Below are 18,119 nucleotides of genomic sequence, written 5' to 3'. Positions count from 1 at the left end.
GGAACCGTGGGTATAGCTATGTCCTCTAGGAGGCGTTGACACTAGATAAAGCTGTTAGGTCCTCCCCTGGCAGCTATACTCCCTCCAGCCTGGATAGAGAGCTTTGGTTTTTTCTAGTGTCAATAGGAGGCAAGACCTTTTTTTTCCTTTCTTTTTCAGGTGGGAAACAGTTGGTCCGCCACGCTGCCTCCTCCCACACAAGGGGACCAGCAGGGGTGATTTATTATTACTGGCGCGCTCTTCGGCGCTTCGGGAACAGAGGAGCACATCAGGTTGGGAGGGGGCAGGGCCTATCTCGACTCTGATCGGGACGGAAGCGGCACAGGCTTAGGGAGAGGCGGCAGCTTTCTATCATCCCCCGCTTCAGAACGGGCGGCAGCCTGTTCCAGGCGCTGCGGGAGTTACTGTTGTCTGGCACTGCGAGGGTTACTGGGCGGCGTGCGCACCTCCGCAGCACTGAGCAGGAGATGCAGGACCTGGGGCCTTCTCTTCCTGCCACAGGGGGGGGGTGGGGCCTTCTCTTCCTGCCACAGCACTCAGGCAGCTCTTCTCTGGGACATCCTCTACGGACGGCGTCTGCTCCTGGCCCTGGTAGGAACTGTTGCTCCTCTCCTCAGGTCACTGTATCCTCTCCAGCCTCACTTCCTGGGTACCATCATGTCTGATCCCTCTGGTGCTCTTCCTCGGCTGCCAATAGCTATCCATTATGCCTGCTCTATGTGTCAGGCAAAATTCCCTTGTGGGCAACCAGGTTCTGTCTGCACTGCTTGTCAGACGCCCAGGCAGGGGCCCCCCTTCAGCCCGTACTGCCTCCTTCCCCTCTGGCATCTGAGTTACCCAATTGGGCCAGAACTCTCTCTCAGGCGGTGAAAAACCTTGCTAAAATCTCCCAATCCACCCTATCTATAGCGGGTCGCTTGGTTGAGAATCCGCCACCCAGCGCAGGCTGCACCTCCCTCAGATGCACCCTCCAGAGCTTCTTTCTCAGGTGACCCCCCTAGGTCACTTCCCTCTGGTGATTCCGTCAGCGCAAGGCATTCACAAAAGCATCCCAGAGTGGAACACGTTTCTTCCTGTGACGCATCTCCCTCTCCACCCCGTGTACGGTCTCACTCAGGTTTTTCTTCTCCTGGGGACGTGCTGTCCGAAGGAGAGGTTGAGAATTCTGATTTGGACATGGATACGGAGCAGCCTTCCAAGTTGGCCTGCACTGTGGATAGCCTCATTGCTGCCATCTGCGACACCTTCTGGGTGCAGGATGATCTCTCCCCCACCCCACCCCACCGACCAAGAGGGGGTATCCTTTTTCCATCCAAAACAGGCCTCGAAGGTGTTTCCTCCCCATAATGATTTTTCGGCGGTGGTTTCCAAGGCTTGGGATCATCCAGACAAAAGTTCTTCCACCCCAAAAAAGCTGGATGTCCTATATCCTTTTTCAGCGGATTGTGTGTCCACGTGGGCATCCCCTCCTAAGGTCGACCCACTAGTGGCACGGCTCGCCAAAAATACGGCTGTTCCTCTAGCCGATGGATCCTCCCTTCAGTCTGCTGAAGATCGTCGGATGGAATCCTTGACGAAGTCCCTCTTTGCAGCTACAGGGTCAGCCCTTAGGCCCGTGTTCGCCTCCGCGTGGGTGGCAATGCGATCTGAGTGGGGCAGACAGCTGGCCCAGGACTTTGTATCCGAGGTCCCTGCTCAGGATCTCCGATCCTTGGCGCGGCTGATCCCCCAGGCGGGGAAGTTCCTCTGCGAGGCGTCTTTGGACGCTGGCGCCCTCATTGCGCGCTCTTCGGCGCTTGCAGTCACCTTTCGCCTCAAGCTTTGGCTGAAGGTGTGGGCAGCGGACGCGACTTCCAAGCGTTCTTTAGTTGGACTTCCCTTAGCCGGCGCCCGTCTCTTTGGTTCTCGGCTGGACAAAATTATTTCTGAGGCCACGGGAGGCAAGAGCACCCATCTCCCACAGCCTAGAGCCAAGTGGGCCTCTCACATTAGGTCAGGTTCCTCACATGGTAGGCCCTTTCGTCGATTTGCTAGTTCCCAAGATCGACAAAAAAATGTCCTTTCGGGCACAGCCCTCCTGGCGTCCCAGGCTTCAGTCCGCTTGACCTTCTGCGGCTAAGCAGTCCTCAGCCTGAAGGTGCGCCCCCGCCCAACAGGGTGGGGGGCCGTCTCCTCCTCTTCCAGGACGTCTGGCGGGCCCACGTCTCCGACGCTTGGGCACTCGAGATTGTATCCTCGGGATACGTGATTGAGTTCCTGTCTCTTCCCCCAGACAGGTTTTTTTCAATCCTGTCTTCCACGGGACCCCGAGCGGGTGGCCGCCTTCTCCCAGGCCATTCAGTCCCTCCTGGACCGGGGAGTAATCTCTCCTGTTCCCCCAGCAAAGAGGTTCAATGGGCTCTATTCGAACCTTTTTGTGGTCCCCAAAAAGGAGGGCTCTGTGCGCCCAATCCTGGACCTCAAACTGCTGGTCTCCAGCGGTTTCGGATGGAATCCCTTCGTTCCGTAATTGCTTCTCTGGAGCAGGGGGAATTCCTTTCAGCCATAGATATCCAGGACACATACCTCCACGTCACCAGCGCTTCCTGAGATTTGCGATAGGAGACTAAAATTACCAGTTTGTCGCCCTCCCGTTCGGACTGGCAACTGCGCCTCGGGTCTTCACAAAAATTCTGGCCCCTCTTCTCGCCCTGCTCCGTTCCAGAGGCATCTTCCTTATGCCTTATCTGGACGACATCCTCATCAAGGCTCCCTCTTTCGCTCAGGCGTCGAGCAGCGTATGGATCACACTGGAAGCCCTTGCACGTTTCGGGTGGCTGGTCAATCTGCAGAAGTCATCTCTGACTCCCTCCAGACAATTGTTCTTTCTGGGTATGCTTCTGGACACGGAAGCGGCACAGGTTCGCCTTCCTCCAGACAAGCGACTGGCCTTGCACCGTTCGGTGAGGGTTCTTCTCGATTGCAGGCTTCCGTCCATTCGCCTGTGCATGAGGAAGTTAGGGAAGATGGTCGCCTGTTTCAAGGCGATTCCCTTTGCCCAGTTCCACTCTCGCACGTTCCAGAGAGCGATCCTGTCCTCCTGGGACAAATCGTCCGAGAGCCTGGACTATCCCATCCGCCTCTCTCCCCAGGTGAGGTCGTCCCTTTGTTGGTGGCTGTCGGTTCCAGTTCTGGGAAGGTCTTTCCTTCCGATATCCTGGACGGTTGTTACCAGCGACGCCAGTCTGCTGGGTTGGGGATGAATGTTCCCTCCCAGGACAGTCCAAGGCACATGGTCTCGGTCGGAGGCCAAGCTCCCAATCAATGTCCTGGAGCTCAGGGCGATTCTTCTATCCCTCCAGCACTGGACCCACCTCCTGAAGGGTCGCCCCATCAGAGTCAAGTCGGACAACGCCACGACGGTGGCGTACATCAACCACCAGGGGGGAACACGCAGCCTTGAGGTGATGCAGGAATCTGCCAAGATCTTGCGGTGGGTGGAGTCCCATGTTCCAGCAATCTACATCCTGGGTGTGGAGAACTGGACTGCGGATTTTCTCAGCAGGACAACAATAGATCAGGGCAAGTGGTCCTTCCACCCGGAAGTATTCAAGGCGATCTGTCTATGTTGGGGTCGCCCCGACGTGGACTTGATGGCCTCAAGGCTCAGTCGGAAAATTCCCACCTTCCTCTCCCGAGCCAGGGCGTGCACGCCCTGATCTCCCCTTGGCAGGGGTTTTTCCTCCTTTACGTGTTTAACCCCTCCTACCCAGGGTTCTATGGAAAATCAGGATGGAGGGCATTCCGACGATCCTCGTCGCCCCGGATTGGCCCCGTTGCGCATGGTACGCTGACCTCTTTCTCCTTCTAGGAGACGTCCCTTGGTCACTACCTCTCAGAGACTACCTTCTTTCGCAGGGACTGGTCTTCCATCAGCATTTAAGGTCTCTTCGTTTGACGGCGTGGCAATTGAAACCGCCATTCTAACGCGCAGAGGGTTTTCGGCGGATGTCATCCGCACTATGATTCAGGCCAGGAAGCCTGTGTCATCCAGGATCTATTACAGGACCTGGAGGTCCTTCCTGGCTTTCTGTGAAAGCCGAAATATTCCACCACTTCGTTTTTCTCTCCCCACGGTCCTGTCCTTCCTTCAATCAGGGTTGAACCTTGGTCTGGCCCTTAGTTCTTTGAAGGGTCAGGTGTCGGCGCTTTCTATCCTTTTCCAGCGCCCTCTGGCCCCTCTTTAGGGAGTGGCACATACAGTTCCTCCGTACCGTCCTCCTTTTACCGCCTTGGGATCTAAATTTAGTTCTCTCAGTACTCCAGGCTTCCCCCTTTGAGCCCTTGCGGGAGATTTCTCTCCGACTCCTGTCCTGGAAGGTAGTTTTTCTTGTCGCTATCACTTCCATCAGACGGGTGTCCGAGTTGGCGGCGCTCTCTTGCAGATAACCCTTCCTGGTTATTCATATGGACAAAGTGGTTATCCGTCCCGTCCCTTCTTTTCTTCCGAAGGTGGTCACTGACTTCCATATTAACAAGGAAATTGTCCTTCCCTCACAGTGTCCATCTCCTTCACACCCTAAGGAAAAGGAGTTAAACCATTTGGACGTTGTCAGAGCTCTGAAGATCTATTGAGCAGCCTCCGGTCCCTTCCGCCGTACAGACTCCCTTTTTGTCATTTCGGAGGGTCCTCGCAAGGGATTGGCGGCCTCCAAGGTGGCAATCGCATATTGGATTCGGGCTGCAATTGCGGAGGCTTACGATGCCCGGGGCAGGGTTCCGCCCTTAGGTGTCATGGCTTACTCCACCAGATCGGTGGGCGCATCTTGGGCTCGGAGGAATCGCGCTTCGGCTGCACAGTTGTGTAAGGCGGCTACATGGTCCTCCTTACACACATTCACAAAATTTTACCAGGTGCATACTTATGCATTGGCGGACGCTGCCTTGGGCTTGCATGGTCTTGCAGGCAGCAGTTTCTTAGATGCCTGCAAAGACGCTTGCTTCCATGGGTCTGTGGTTTTTTCCCTCCCTTTGGACGTCCCACGGTTCCTGTGTCCCCCAATGAATATGGGCGAGAAAATTAGATTTTTGTCAAACTTACCAGTAAAATCTATTTTTCTCTCTTCATTGGGGGACACCGCACTCACCCAGTATAGTTGTTCGACCACAGTTGTAGCAGTTGCTGGTTTGAACCCCCATTTGGGTCTTTTGGCATGGTTGGTGTTCCATGTTTTTTCTTTGTTGGCTTGCTGCTCCTACTGCTTGTGCACAAACTGAAGCTCTCTCTCCAGGCTGGAGGGGGTATAGCTGCCAGGGGAGGAGCTAACAGCTTTATTTAGTGTCAACGCCTCCTAGAGGAAATGGCTATACCCACATTTCCTGTGTCCCCCAATGAAGAGCGAGAAAGAGATTTTACTGGTAAGTTATACAAAAATCTCATTATCCCAGGCATGTTTAAATTGACTTACTGTCAATTTCCCAACTACATCTGCTGGTAGGTTGTTCGAAGTCTGAACTAATGATGTCGGGGGAGAGAAGAATCAGGTGAAATGAATATTTTTGCCCAATATTTTGTTCTCCCAGAAGTCTGGCAGCAGCTTAGGCCAGCAGAGTCCATTGTGGCTCCTGTAAAACTGTAAACATGATGCCAGTGTGAACAGAGCTTTGAATGTGTGATCGCTGGTTTGTTTGTTGACCTCATTTGCATGTTCTTTTGTTATCTAGAGTTCCTTGAGAAGTATCCAGAAGAGGAAGTGAAGAGTTGCACACTATCCACCGATAAGGAAGTAGCACAGGATTTTCAAGATGGCAGAGCTCCAACTATCGCTCAGCTGCTGCAGGAGAAAACCTTGTACTCATTTTCCGAGTGGCCTAAGGTGTTAAAAGCAATTCTCCATTTTCATGGTCTTAGTTAAAATTCAGGTTTACTATGTTTCCACTTGACCTTAGGTGGTGGTCACATTGCGGTTGTGAGCCTCTGATGGGGTTTCTTTCACTTTCGATGACAAGAATAGTGTGAAATGCAGCACCTTTCTTGCCAGCAAATTTGTGAAACCCTAACAGACCTCATTATAAGTCAGTGGAGTCTGTCCTTGCTGTGTCGAGTATTCATACAGGATATCCACCGCAGAATAATGTCTTCTGTAAACAGAAACCAGAACACCTGTGTGATCATAGTCTTAGTAACACCAGGGCAGATTTACTAATATTGTAAAAAAAAAACAAAAAAAAAAAACTGTGCACTTACACAGACAGTCTTAAACTGCTGCACGCTTGGACACCAAACCTCCCCTTGCTGAAGTTCAAATGAAAATCGTGAAAAAAAGGCTCACTCCAAAATCTGTTCACTCTGCAGACAGCAACGTTTCAGAAAACAGTTCCATCGAGGGACTGAAACGTTGCTGTCTGTATTAAGTGAAGAAATTCTATTTTTGATTTGAAGATTTCAAAGTGTGGCCTTTTTTTTATTTTTATTTTTTACTTTTTTGTTTAAATATTAGTTCTCCTGTGGCTCTCCTGTGAGGGCTGCAGCCTTCTCCAGCTTTTCCTAGGCCAGTGACGACACATTCATCTGTCACATTGCCGAAGCGCAGCTCAGCCCCAAAGAAGTGAATGGGTCTGAGCGCAGTACCAATCACATCCGCTATATAATGTATGGCACTGTGCTTGGCACATTCCTGGCTGTCGGATCCCCACCAATCAGGTTCTGATGACCTATCCTGAGTCATCATTATTAAGCCCTCAGAAAACCTTTTCAATAGCTCTTTGTCATAACAATTTTTTAATGTGAAGTTCTATCTTTTAACCCACTGTTGAATCTAACCCCAGATTAATGTCCTTCCTCTCCTGTAGGATCGAGTGATCATTAATCGGATAGACAATATTTGCCATTCGGTGCTGAAGGGGAAATGGCCATCCTCCAGTCAACAGTTTGAAGCACAGTGCATGGTACCCTCAGTGTTAAATAGCAATTTGTGTCCAAGGAGCAGCTACAGCACTGCAGAAGCACAAAATTCAACCTATAGCAATGGCTCTCCTGTGTCGCATGCGCAGAAGGTAAGCTTTGTTGCGAAAAATTGGTAGTGGCTATACCTGGTACATACATACATATAATAGAGCATGTGCCAGTAGGTGTTAATGGTACGATTTGTGTTTTTGAAATTCAGACGTTTAGGTCATATCACCAGGAATGTCCAATAGATAAGGATCCCTCCTTGGGACCCACACCTGACAGTCTCCTGTCCTGCCTGGAGAGGCGGCTGCAGCATGCAGATGGAGAATGTATGTGGGATTTTTAGATACAGCTGAGCAAGCACTATAGGTGTAAGGCCTTTTTCACATGAATAATACGTATTAGGTCCAGATGCGTTCAGTGAAACTCACACCATTTTGCAAGCAAGTTCAGTCAGTTTTGTCTGCGACTGCGTTCAATTGTTCAGTTTTTTCCGCATGGGTGCTATGCGTTTTGATGCGTTTTTCACGCGCGTGATTAAAAACTGAAGGTTTACAAACAACATCTCTTAGCAACCATCAGCGAAGAACACCTGCTTGCGGATGCAATGCGTTTTTCACTGAAGACCCATTCACGTCTATGGGGCCAGGGCTGCGTGAAAACTGCAGAATATAGAACATGCTGCATTTTTCACGCAATGCAGAACTGATGCATGAAAAAGAAAAAACGCTCATGTACACAGACCCATTGAAATGAATTGGTCTGGATTCAGTGCGGGTGCCATGCGTTAACGTCACACATTGCACCACACATTGCACCCGCGCAGAAAACTCGCTCATGTGAAAGAAGCCTAAGGCCCCTTTCACACGGGCGAGAATTCTGCGCGGGTGCAATGCGTAAGGTGAATGCATTGCACCCGCACTGAATCCGGACCCATTCACTTCAATGAGGCTGTTCAGATGTGCGGTGATTTTCACGCATCACTTGCGTGAAAATCGCAGCATGTTCTATATTCTGCGTTTTTCACGCAGACATGCCCCATGGGGATGCGTGAAAATCGCATAGCATCCGCAAGCAAGTGCGATTTTCACGCATGGTTGCTAGGAGATGATGTTAGTAAATTGATAAAAGTAAATTTACTGTATTATTTTCCCTTATAACATGGTTATAAAGGAAAATACTAGCATTCTTATTACAGAATGCTTACTAAAATGTGGCTGGAGGGGTTAAAAAAAAAAAAAAAAGAATTAACTCACCTCATCCACTTGTTCGCGCTGCCAGCATAGTCTTCTTTCTTCTTTCAGGACCTGCACGATTTTAACCCCTCCAGCCCTATTGTACTATGCATTCTGTATTAAGAATGCTATTATTTTCCTTTATAACCATGTTATAAGGGAAAATAATAAAATAAATAGAACCCCAAAGTCCGGGTTCGGGTCTGGGTACCACATTCAGTTTTTTCTCACGCACGTGCAAAACACATTGCACTCACGCGGGAAAAAACTGAACATCGGAACGCAATCGCAGTTAAAAATGACTGCAATTGCGTGCCTACTCACGCGGTTTTCCCGCAATGCACACGCGATGCATCCGGAGCAAACCGGAACGCCCGTGTGAAAGAGGCCTATAAGTTGTACCAGACTGCTGTGTGGCAGAAACACCTAACAGGTTCTAACTAGAGCAATCAAAAAGACCTATTTCCTATTCTAGACAGGTCCAGTTTTGTAATGCGGTTTTACATTGTTCATTTTAAAAACTGTGTGCCAATGGATGTGTACTGAAAAGTAAAATGCACACCTATGTATGTTTGCTTCGTAGGAAACCTTCACTGCTGCATTTTCAAATGACGAACGAAAACCTCGAAGGCTATTTGAGTTTGAAAGTGAGAGGGCAGATGTGAAGACCCGAGGGATGCAACATCTCAATACTCAGCTTGGGAGAAACAGCGCAGCATTGAATGGATGGAGAGAGGCCGCCATGGAACTTTGTAGAGAGCAGGCTGCAGGCGGCAGCTCTACCTATTCTATCAATAGCAGCACGCCCAAGATGGCTGCCATGACTGGCTTGCAGGGTTCTTTGGGAATGGACTTGTCAGGAATCTTGCAGGCTGGACTCATCCATCCTGTCACAGGACAAATTGTTAATGGCAGCATGAGGAGAGAGGAGTCTTCCCTCCGAAGGAGAAGAGGAAGAAGGAAAAATGTGGAGGGGATGGATCTGGTGTTTCTGAAAGACAGAGGGATGCACGCAGGAATTGTGGTAAGAGCGTTAGTAATGAGAGATGATAGCTGAATAATATACTTATTACCTAGGATCTCAGTAGATGCTAGAGGTATTCTACATTCTTGGTGCCTAAAGTATACTTCCAGTGATCCATGTCCTTGCAGAGCAGAAATAGACTGCTCACTTTTGAACCTGCTTTTTTGACCCTGTCACTTAATTTTATTTTCCCCATAAGTTTTAATACTAGTGAATTGTCAGGTGGGTGATCTCCAATGCCCAGTGTCATTGGAAGTTCACCTCAGCCATTGTTACCTGCAGTGGAGACCACCCACCTGACAGTTCAGAAGTATATAGCACCATAAGAGATGGCACTGATCTGCAAAATTATAGTCAATTGCACTTCTGTGAGGACATGACAGGTCCTCTTAAAGCGATTGTCTAGGATTTTACTTTTGATGGCCTACCCTCACAATAAGCAATCAATATCTGATGAGCAGGGGTCCAACACCTGACACCCCAGCCGATAGGTCCAGTACCGGAAGTCAACACCAGATGTTTGCAGCTTTGTCTACTGTCCACCCCCTTTAAAGCCTCTTAGACTAGGCACCTCAGTTTAAAAAAAATTAAAAATCATGTATGTAGGTTACAATTCCAAGACTGAATGGTGCATGCTGTTCGCTAGACATTCAGTTGCGTACCTTTTTTCATACAGGGGCTACGTGAGGAAACTCAACTTGGCTCAGTGCACACTGAAGGCTCTGTCACTCCTCCTTCACATTCTGCCGCTACAGCCACTAAGACCCAACCCGAGAAGGTGATCCCTAACAAAAGCCTCCTGGAGTGGCTGCGCCAGCAGTCAGACTGCACAATAGACATACCGACATACGCAGGTGTAAGTAGAGAACATTGTCATCATGGGCCATTCTGCTCTTTTATTTTTTTTAATGTCTAAACTTGACAACCAGCTTTTCTTATCTGCTCTATAACAGTTTTAGGAAGAACCGTGAACACAAAGCTGGTAAAGGGGATCCAGAAAATTCCTTTAATGTATATGTACCGAACACTGCCCAACATGAAATACTTATAGCATGATACTATGTGTATGTTATATATGTTTTTAAGAGATATGTCTCTACTGGTATGGTGTCCAGCCTGACTGGATAGTGTCACACTGGGTGCGGACATACCCTGTTGGCAAGCAGAATGTTAACACCCATTTGTCAGTTTACCCATACATTTCCATGAAGAATAACAGGGGGGCAGCACAAGAAAGTAGAATGTTTAGTAGTTGCCAGAACTAATATTACTCTTTTTTACTGCATATTTAATAGAGAAACTCCCAATGTCTTAGAGTTTTTCAGATAAACCCAAACCGAGGCGCCCGCGGTGCAAGGAGCCTAGTAAAGCGGACATTAGCATTCTCACTGGTGAAGACAGGATCTCTGGTGTTAACAAAGACGCGGGGCGAAGGGTATGATAACTACCACAATATCTGATAATATAAACTGTGTCCTGTATTGTCTGCCCAGTGTTCCACAGTCATATGTTTGGTACTGAGCCATAATACGACTTCCATAGAGGTATATGGGGCTTCAGAAAAAAAAATAAAAAATAGTGCTATATATTACTCCGTATATGCAGTTTTATTTTTCTTCTCCGGAAACATGGCTTCAATGAGAGAATGTCACATATGGCACTCAGTGGAGCCTGTATGGCAGTAGGTCAGTGTGCAGCCATATTCATGCTGCCCAAAAAATATCGGAATCCTGTGGGACCCCAATTAAAATTGATGGGGGTCATACAGGATTCACCTTTATCTGCCAGAATACATTCCATTATAAGCGCCAGCAGAATCTTAGCTGTTTTAATACCAGTATTCCCTCTAATCAGCCTCAGAACCCAGACTAGACATTTGTTTCTGCAGTAAATAAAATGTGTACTTGTTTTCTCATCCTTTTTTTTATCCACAGGGATTTCTTCCCGAAACAAAGTTCAGCAGGGTATTGTCAGATGCTATTGTACATGACGTAGGGCCGAGGAGGAGAGGAAGAAGACCGCGAAGTGAACTGATCAAGTCCCCAGGAGTGGTGGGATCTGATACATCATCTTCTGGCATGAATCCACTTTTTATGAACGGCCTAATCGCTGGAATGGATATAGTGGGATTGCAAAACATGAGAAATATGCAGAGTATTCCACTGACGGGGCTGGTGGGGTTCCCTACTGGATTTACAACAGTATCTGCCAACGAGGACATGAAAAGCACGTTAAGTATGTTACCCATGATGCTCCCGGGTATGGCTACCATGCCACAGATGTTTGGCGTTGGGGGGATCATTAACCCTCCCATCTCATCCTCTGTGCCATCATCTTTAGGAAGCACAATAAAAGGTGGTGCCACTCATGCAGAGAAAGCCACTGAGGACAAAGACACCAGCCAAGAAAGTACACAAGATTCCACAACTTTAGAGAAAATGGTGGGTGCCGCTTTCAAAGAGCAGGCAGAACCTGTAGTGACTACAAGCAGCCCTGTAGCTTTTAACCCATTCCTTATCCCAGGCATGTCTCCAAGTCTACTGTACCCTTCTATGTTTCTGTCGCCAGGCATTGGCATGGCCATACCAGGGGTGCAGTCTAGCCGTTTATCAGAGGCAGGGGGCCATGATCCACAAAGGAGGAGGAGAAAGAAAGTAAAGGGGGACTCTCAGACTTCAGAATCAGAGTCTGTGCCCTTGACTGAGTCCACAGAGCAGGAGCAGCCGTCTCCCAGTGGCCAGAACTGTGTAGATACCAGTGAAACACAACCATCAGAGAAGGACGAGGACGATACTGGTTTAAGAGAAACTCCAGACAGTGCTAATTAGAACTTGAACCCCTTAAATTGTGACTTGTGAGTTCTTTCTCTCATATTTCTTACACTCTGGAGTGTCCATCAGTAAAATTCTACCTAAACCGCTCCCCTTTATCTCCGTGTTATGTCTCTAACACCTTGGCTCTTATGGTAGACAAAGCCACAAAATGTAGATGTTGTGGGAAAGCAGAAACATTTCATACTATTTCATTAGAGGTTTTTTTTTGGTTTTTTTTTAACTTCCATTCCATCGATGAATTATGAAAGCAACTTATCTGTTTCTTGCCTTTTCCCTTGGCACACATCAGGCTCTTGACTTGATTTAAAGGCACAGTGTAGCACAAAGCCTTAAAGCAGCAATCCCTTCATCCAAAGACAGGCTTTTGGCTAAAGCAATATAACTGGTGCTGTCTGCAGTCAACTTTGATGGGAAGCTTAATTCTAAACCTTGTCTTTCTGTTTGTGTGTACGTGTTTACCGGCTGTGCAGTTGTTGCTCTGCGATCACGAAAAGATCGGAATGAATTAAAAGTATCACAGGCATTACTGTACAGTTTAACAGTGCAGCACCCCCCAATTTCTGGGCACTTAAGGGTCAGTTTTATAATTTCAACAATTATACTCATGCCTGCAATATAATGAGAATGCAAATGGGAGGTATTAATGGGTAATCTGTGTGATTAAACCTTCACGTTCCATGGACTCCTTTTATGAAGTAGCCTTTGGTGGCACATTTACAGCTGGTTTAGACTTGGTAGAGCCCCACTTACACCAGACAGTTATCATGGTTGGTTACCATGCAGTTTGTTTATTGGAGATCTTGATTGGTCGGCATTGATAGTACAATTTGTCCCCAGGAGCAGTTCTGAAAACTTTAAATAGACCTTAAAATATTGAATACCCCTTTTTTTTTTTTTGCAGGCACATACATCTGAGCAATAAGGAAATTGTGTTTGGTTTTTGCATACCCCTCCTCCCCCACTTATGAAACTTTATTTTTACTCTCGGAACAATTTTTTTTTTTTACCAAGCAACACTAATTTAACATTTGATTACAAATAAAAAATTTGGATTAAAAGGGGTTATACAGACTTCAATACGCCTCAGGATAGATATGAGATCAAATATCAGATTTGCTCAAGATCAGCATCGGAACTACACAGTTTTGTCTGTTGGAGCTGAATACTTCAGTGCTGCTTCTATTGAAGTGAATGGGAGCAGCTGTGCAATAACCAGCTGCATCCACTACACAGTCAACGGAGCCTTGTAGCCCCAGCGCTACGCCCCAACGGCTTATAGGTGGATGTTTGGGGTTTCAGACCCATGCCGATCTGATAGGCCTTCTATATAAAAATCATGGAAATACCCTTCTTTTTCCTGATTGAAATGAGATCACTGATCTCTCTATTCCTAGAGATGCACGCAATGCCAGTTGTCTGTTCCTTGCTGACGATCAACCTTAAGTTCTTATAGGTTGTAATTTTGGGTTAGGTTGGGTGGAGGGGAGAGGAAATCGGAGTATAAATGGAGTTACAATTGTGGTTGTGTGCAACAGGAGAGACCAGTGTTTGTTCCTCATTACTTTTAATAATTTTGAAAGTTTTACCTTAAATGTTTTTTGGGGGGGGGGGGGATTAGAAAGAGGGGCATTTCTTTCTCCATTAATGGTGGCAGTTTTGTTCATGGGCTGTTTATGGTATTGCAGCTCATCATTCATGTAAATGTAGAAGATCTGCAGAATCAAACATAGCCTGTAAACAACAGTGGCACTGTATCTAGCAGACCCCTTTTTTGTAATCCTTGATTATCCCTTTAAATGGAAAGCATCTTTAAACTCAAGGCACTTTCTACATTTCCCAATGTATCCCCAGATACCCAATGTACTTTAATTAAAGAGCCTCTGTCAGCATGATCAACCCTATTAAACCAGGCATATTGCCTGGTAGGTGTGATCATGCTGATTAAAATAATACCTTATCTATCTTTTGTAGGTTGCAGTGTTCTGGCGATATGAGGATTTTTATCCTTGTGCAAATCAGACAGTTGGAGAACCAAGGGTAAGGCTGTAGGACTTAAAGCACCGCTACAGGTATGCCCCTAGTGCTCATTACATTCCCCTTTTTCCAAACGCCTCCACAGCGGCACGGATTCACAGGAGGTTACCGCGCTTCCACTAGGGACAGGAAACAACGTGGAGATCTTTAAATAGCCCCCTCCCCTTACCTGCTCCAATTGTTTCCTGTCCCTCTGGGATGTGTGGAGAACCTCCTGTAAAGGGCACGCACCGGCAGGAGTTCTCTTGGAAGCCCAGCTGAAGATTCCGAGGAGCACTTCTTAGGGGGCTCGCAGTGCGGCCCTTCCTGCTTCTCTGGCATAAGCGTTTTCATAATCTGTTCGCAGATGTGTTAGCTTACCTTAAGGCAACAGAAATTTTCAGGAAGACAAACTCTTCATTCAGTTTGCTAGGCCAAATAGAGAACAGGCGGCAAGCAAGACAACCATTGGAAGATGGATCAGATCAGCAATCCTTTTTTGCTACAACTTCAAAGATGTCATTCCTCCAAAGGGACTAAAAGCTCATTCAACTCGATCAGTCACAGCTTCCTGGGCGTCTCTCTGGAACAAATATGCCAGGCAGCCACCTGGTCTTCGCCTTCTACTTTTTTTCCGACATTATCAATTAGATGTGTTAAAAATAGGGACTTATCGTTTTCTCGCAGAGTGTTATCTGCAGTGGTCCCACCCTAGTTATTTAATTTCTCTCTTATTCCTCCTGTGAATCCGTGCCACTGTGGAGGCGTTTGGAAAGATTACAATTACTTACTGGTAATTGGTTTTTCCTCTAGCCTCCACAGCGGCACGGGGAATTTTCCCCCCACATCTATGTAATAATTTGATGCCGTATTCTGGTATTTGGTTTTGTTATTTGAAAAATAGATACATAACATCATGTCGCATCCATTTCAGAGTTTCTCAGTTATTTACTGGAGCAGGTAAGGGGAGGGGGCTATTTAAAGATCTCCACGTTGTTTCCTGTCCCTAGGGGAGGCGGGGTAACCTCCTGTGAATCAGTGCTGCTGTTGAGGCTAGAGGAAAAAACAATTACCGGTAAGTAATTGTAATCTTCATTGACAGGGCTAATAGCCCTGTTTTATTGTGTCTGTGCAGTGACTGCTTTCCCTTATTAGCCCTGTCAGTCAAAGTGGACGGGGGAGTGTAACGAGCACTAGGTGCGTAGCTGCAACGGTGCTCGAAGCACTACACCTAACCCCTTGGTGCTCCAACTGCCTAATTTGCATAAAGATAAAAAAAATCTTCATACCTCCAGAACACTACAACCTACAAAAATAAATAAGTTATTGTTTTAATCGGCATGATCTACTCTACCAGGCAACATGCCTGATTAAATAGGGTTGACCATGCTAACAGGGGCTCTTTAAGCTAAAGGGAGCACTTGATGAGCCAAACGTCACCTTATTTGTAAGATAAAGGCATGGCCTTCTGTAAACCAAGTTTAAAGAAATGAAAAAAATTATATAGAGAGAGTGAAAGAAATGTGTATATATATGAATTAAAGGGTAGAAAATCACTGTAGAATAGATGCCAGAATTAGAAATGGACGCATCATACAAGTCAAAAGAGGGGCTGCTGCTTAAAAAAAAACCTGAAGTGATTTGGCACTGATAGTAGCAGAAGTTCAAAAGCAAAACTTTGCCACTTGTTCTCTGTCATCCTGTGCAGTAGATGCAATGAGAGAATTTTTTATTATTATTTTTTCTGGAACCTATTTAAGCCAAATCTGTACTGAAATGAAGCATGAGAAAACCATGTGCTAAGATTTATTATTTTTAATATTTCAAAGTTTTGCCCTATTTTATTATATTTACTGGTCTAGTAGTGTAGATGGATATATAGAGATATATAATTAATGATTTTGAAAAAAAGTCATATATTCATTAATTTTTTTCTAAAAAGAAGTGAATAGACAAATTGTTTAAGAATTGAGTAGTTGACAGAAATTCTAGCACTGTCTTATATTTTTTTTAAACTTGCAGTTGATACGTAATTTTAGCTGTGTCTCACGTTCATGCTGTTGTTAAATTGTCTTTTTGCACACGGTTGTTCGTTTTCCTGCTCCTGTCAGGATGGATTTCATTTGCAAATATTAGTACCAATACATAACAAGTATTCTAATTTGGGGGGGGGGGGGGATGTGATCGATTTGAATGGGCTTTTTTGGCCTAGAGGTCGACTTAGCGATTCCTCCGGACATGTACCCAAATAGAAAAAAAAAACACTTTTTCATTTTTCACAGTCCCACCATTCGATACCAGTGGCTCTGTTCCTGGCCACTTTGGGTCCTTTCCGATACGGAAGTGGCTTGCTCCCTTGACTGCTGTGGCCGATCACTGCCTCAGCGGTCACATGTGCTAGAACAGCACATCCGTAGCAGACGTTCGCAGGAATTAGTAAGTTAACTCATAGGCCAGACACCCTCTCTAAACTGAGCATACATACCAGTTGATTGCTGGCCACCAGTTGTCTACTCTAACATATGCGTTCAGCTTCATGGTATTTTACTAGGGAAATAAGTGACTACCAGACTCCTCTGGTGCTGCTGTTGTAGGGGGAGGGAATTCCATTAATTAAAACCATTAATTTTTTCAAAATCTGTGGAGTCTTACGACAAATATGCACCATGTATGACCTAGTTAGGCTTACACCTAGATAATGGGGCCACTGATCTGGAAACACTTTGTTTAATATTGCAACTCAAGCCCTTTCATGCCAATAGGACTATACTGCAGTACAGTGCAATCTATTGACGAAAGGGGTGCTGTTTCGAGGCGGAGGGGAAGACCCTTTTATAACAGTTTTAGTGAATCTTAAGTTCTGTCCACAAGGATCTTGGATACCGAGTATAATTCCCATTAATACCCGATCAATGTATGTTCTTTGAAGATGAAAGCCTTGTTTTAATTCAGGAGTGATGAGTGGTTGTGAAAGAAAGTAATTTAAAGAACACATCACCGGCACTGATGGGCGGGCTTTAGCGCTGCCCTAGCCTGTAAGACTGCTAGGGCAGCGCTAAAGCCATCCCATCAGAGCCGGTGACGTCGCCAAACACACTGCTGGGCGGAAGCCTCCCCCTGGCAGTGTGTTATGGTAAATAAAAGAGCCCTGGCCCTGCGCGATCCTGCACAGAGCAAGGGAGAGCATCGGAGCATAAAATGCTCTCATGCTAACATCAGAAGGGCTGCATGGGTGAAATTATGGGTATGTCCGGGTTCAGCTCTGAACCCGGACAACCCCTTTTAATAGGAGAATAATTTTATATAACATGAATCCAATGGATATGTTATTGGGTAAATTATGACTGATAGCTGTTGGCTGACAGAAGTCCTGTGTTTATGGCCAGTATTAATTCCGTCTCTATTAACCTCTACAGATCTCCAGAACCTTGAACTTCCTGCACATGGTTTATGGTTCAATCATTTTTTATTAGACAGAAAAAATGAATAGAATATTCAGTAAGTTCACATTAATCCAAATATAGGAGGAATAGTCATAATCCAAAAAACAAGCATAATGCATGAGAAATACACAGTTATTCGATTTACCAGCTGTATGAAACCGGGGGTACAAATACACAAAGACAGAGGGGAGACAGACTAGGGAATGGGGAGTAGGGAGACGGGTGTAGGTAACACGTATATTATATGGGTAATGTAATGCTGTTCAATTTACCCGCTGCAGGGAATCAGGGCTAGCAGGCACACAAGATCAGGGGAGGGAAAGGCCATAGAATAGCCGGTAAGGAGGCTGAGAGTGTTCTTTACTACCTAGTGTCCCAGGAACCACGAGTCTCAATAGTACCAGTAGCCAACCAGATTGCGAAACGGGGTGAGTTTCGAAATTGGAACCATGGGTCCCAAGAGCGAGAAAAAAAATCTGTACTCTGTTATGGGCCTCCGACCCAAGTTCCTCCATACGAATTCTGCACATGGTTTATAAAATGGTGCTACCATGGTCTTTTCTCGTCTCTTACCCCCTCCTACAGATGTCTTTTAAAGAACATAATTTGTGTTAAGACCTGTTAACCAGCAGCATTCAA

The 18,119-nt window shown here is 46.4% G+C and overlaps 1 protein-coding gene and 1 long non-coding RNA gene across 4 annotated transcripts in view; one reads left to right on the top strand and one right to left on the bottom strand.

Annotated features, from left to right (window-relative positions):
• Positions 1-13,352, top strand: part of CHD6 (chromodomain helicase DNA binding protein 6) — a 188,699-nt gene extending 175,347 nt beyond the window's left edge. For 2 of the 3 annotated variants that reach the window (XM_040435018.1, XM_040435017.1), the window contains 6 exons: positions 5,704-5,855; positions 6,832-7,035; positions 8,750-9,190; positions 9,867-10,046; positions 10,506-10,625; positions 11,125-12,018. In XM_040435018.1, coding sequence (XP_040290952.1) covers positions 5,704-5,855; positions 6,832-7,035; positions 8,750-9,190; positions 9,867-10,046; positions 10,506-10,625; positions 11,125-12,018 — 1,991 coding nt within the window. Of the gene's footprint in view, positions 1-5,703; positions 5,856-6,831; positions 7,036-8,749; positions 9,191-9,866; positions 10,047-10,505; positions 10,626-11,124 lie in introns of all 3 variants that reach the window. The other variant, XM_040435016.1, reaches the window with a different exon arrangement.
• A 279-nt stretch (positions 13,353-13,631) lies between these two features.
• LOC121003297 lies at positions 13,632-15,669 on the bottom strand. The gene is made up of 2 exons (XR_005779455.1): positions 15,030-15,669; positions 13,632-14,988 (listed from the first exon to the last, which is right to left on the bottom strand). It is a non-coding gene; the product is annotated as an uncharacterized LOC121003297 (long non-coding RNA).
• Between the last annotated feature and the right edge of the window lie 2,450 nt (positions 15,670-18,119).

The sequence above is a fragment of the Bufo bufo genome, chromosome 6 (assembly GCF_905171765.1).
Source record: "Bufo bufo chromosome 6, aBufBuf1.1, whole genome shotgun sequence".
In the NCBI taxonomy this organism is placed as follows: domain Eukaryota; kingdom Metazoa; phylum Chordata; class Amphibia; order Anura; family Bufonidae; genus Bufo; species Bufo bufo.
This window is presented reverse-complemented; position numbering and strand designations above follow the sequence as displayed.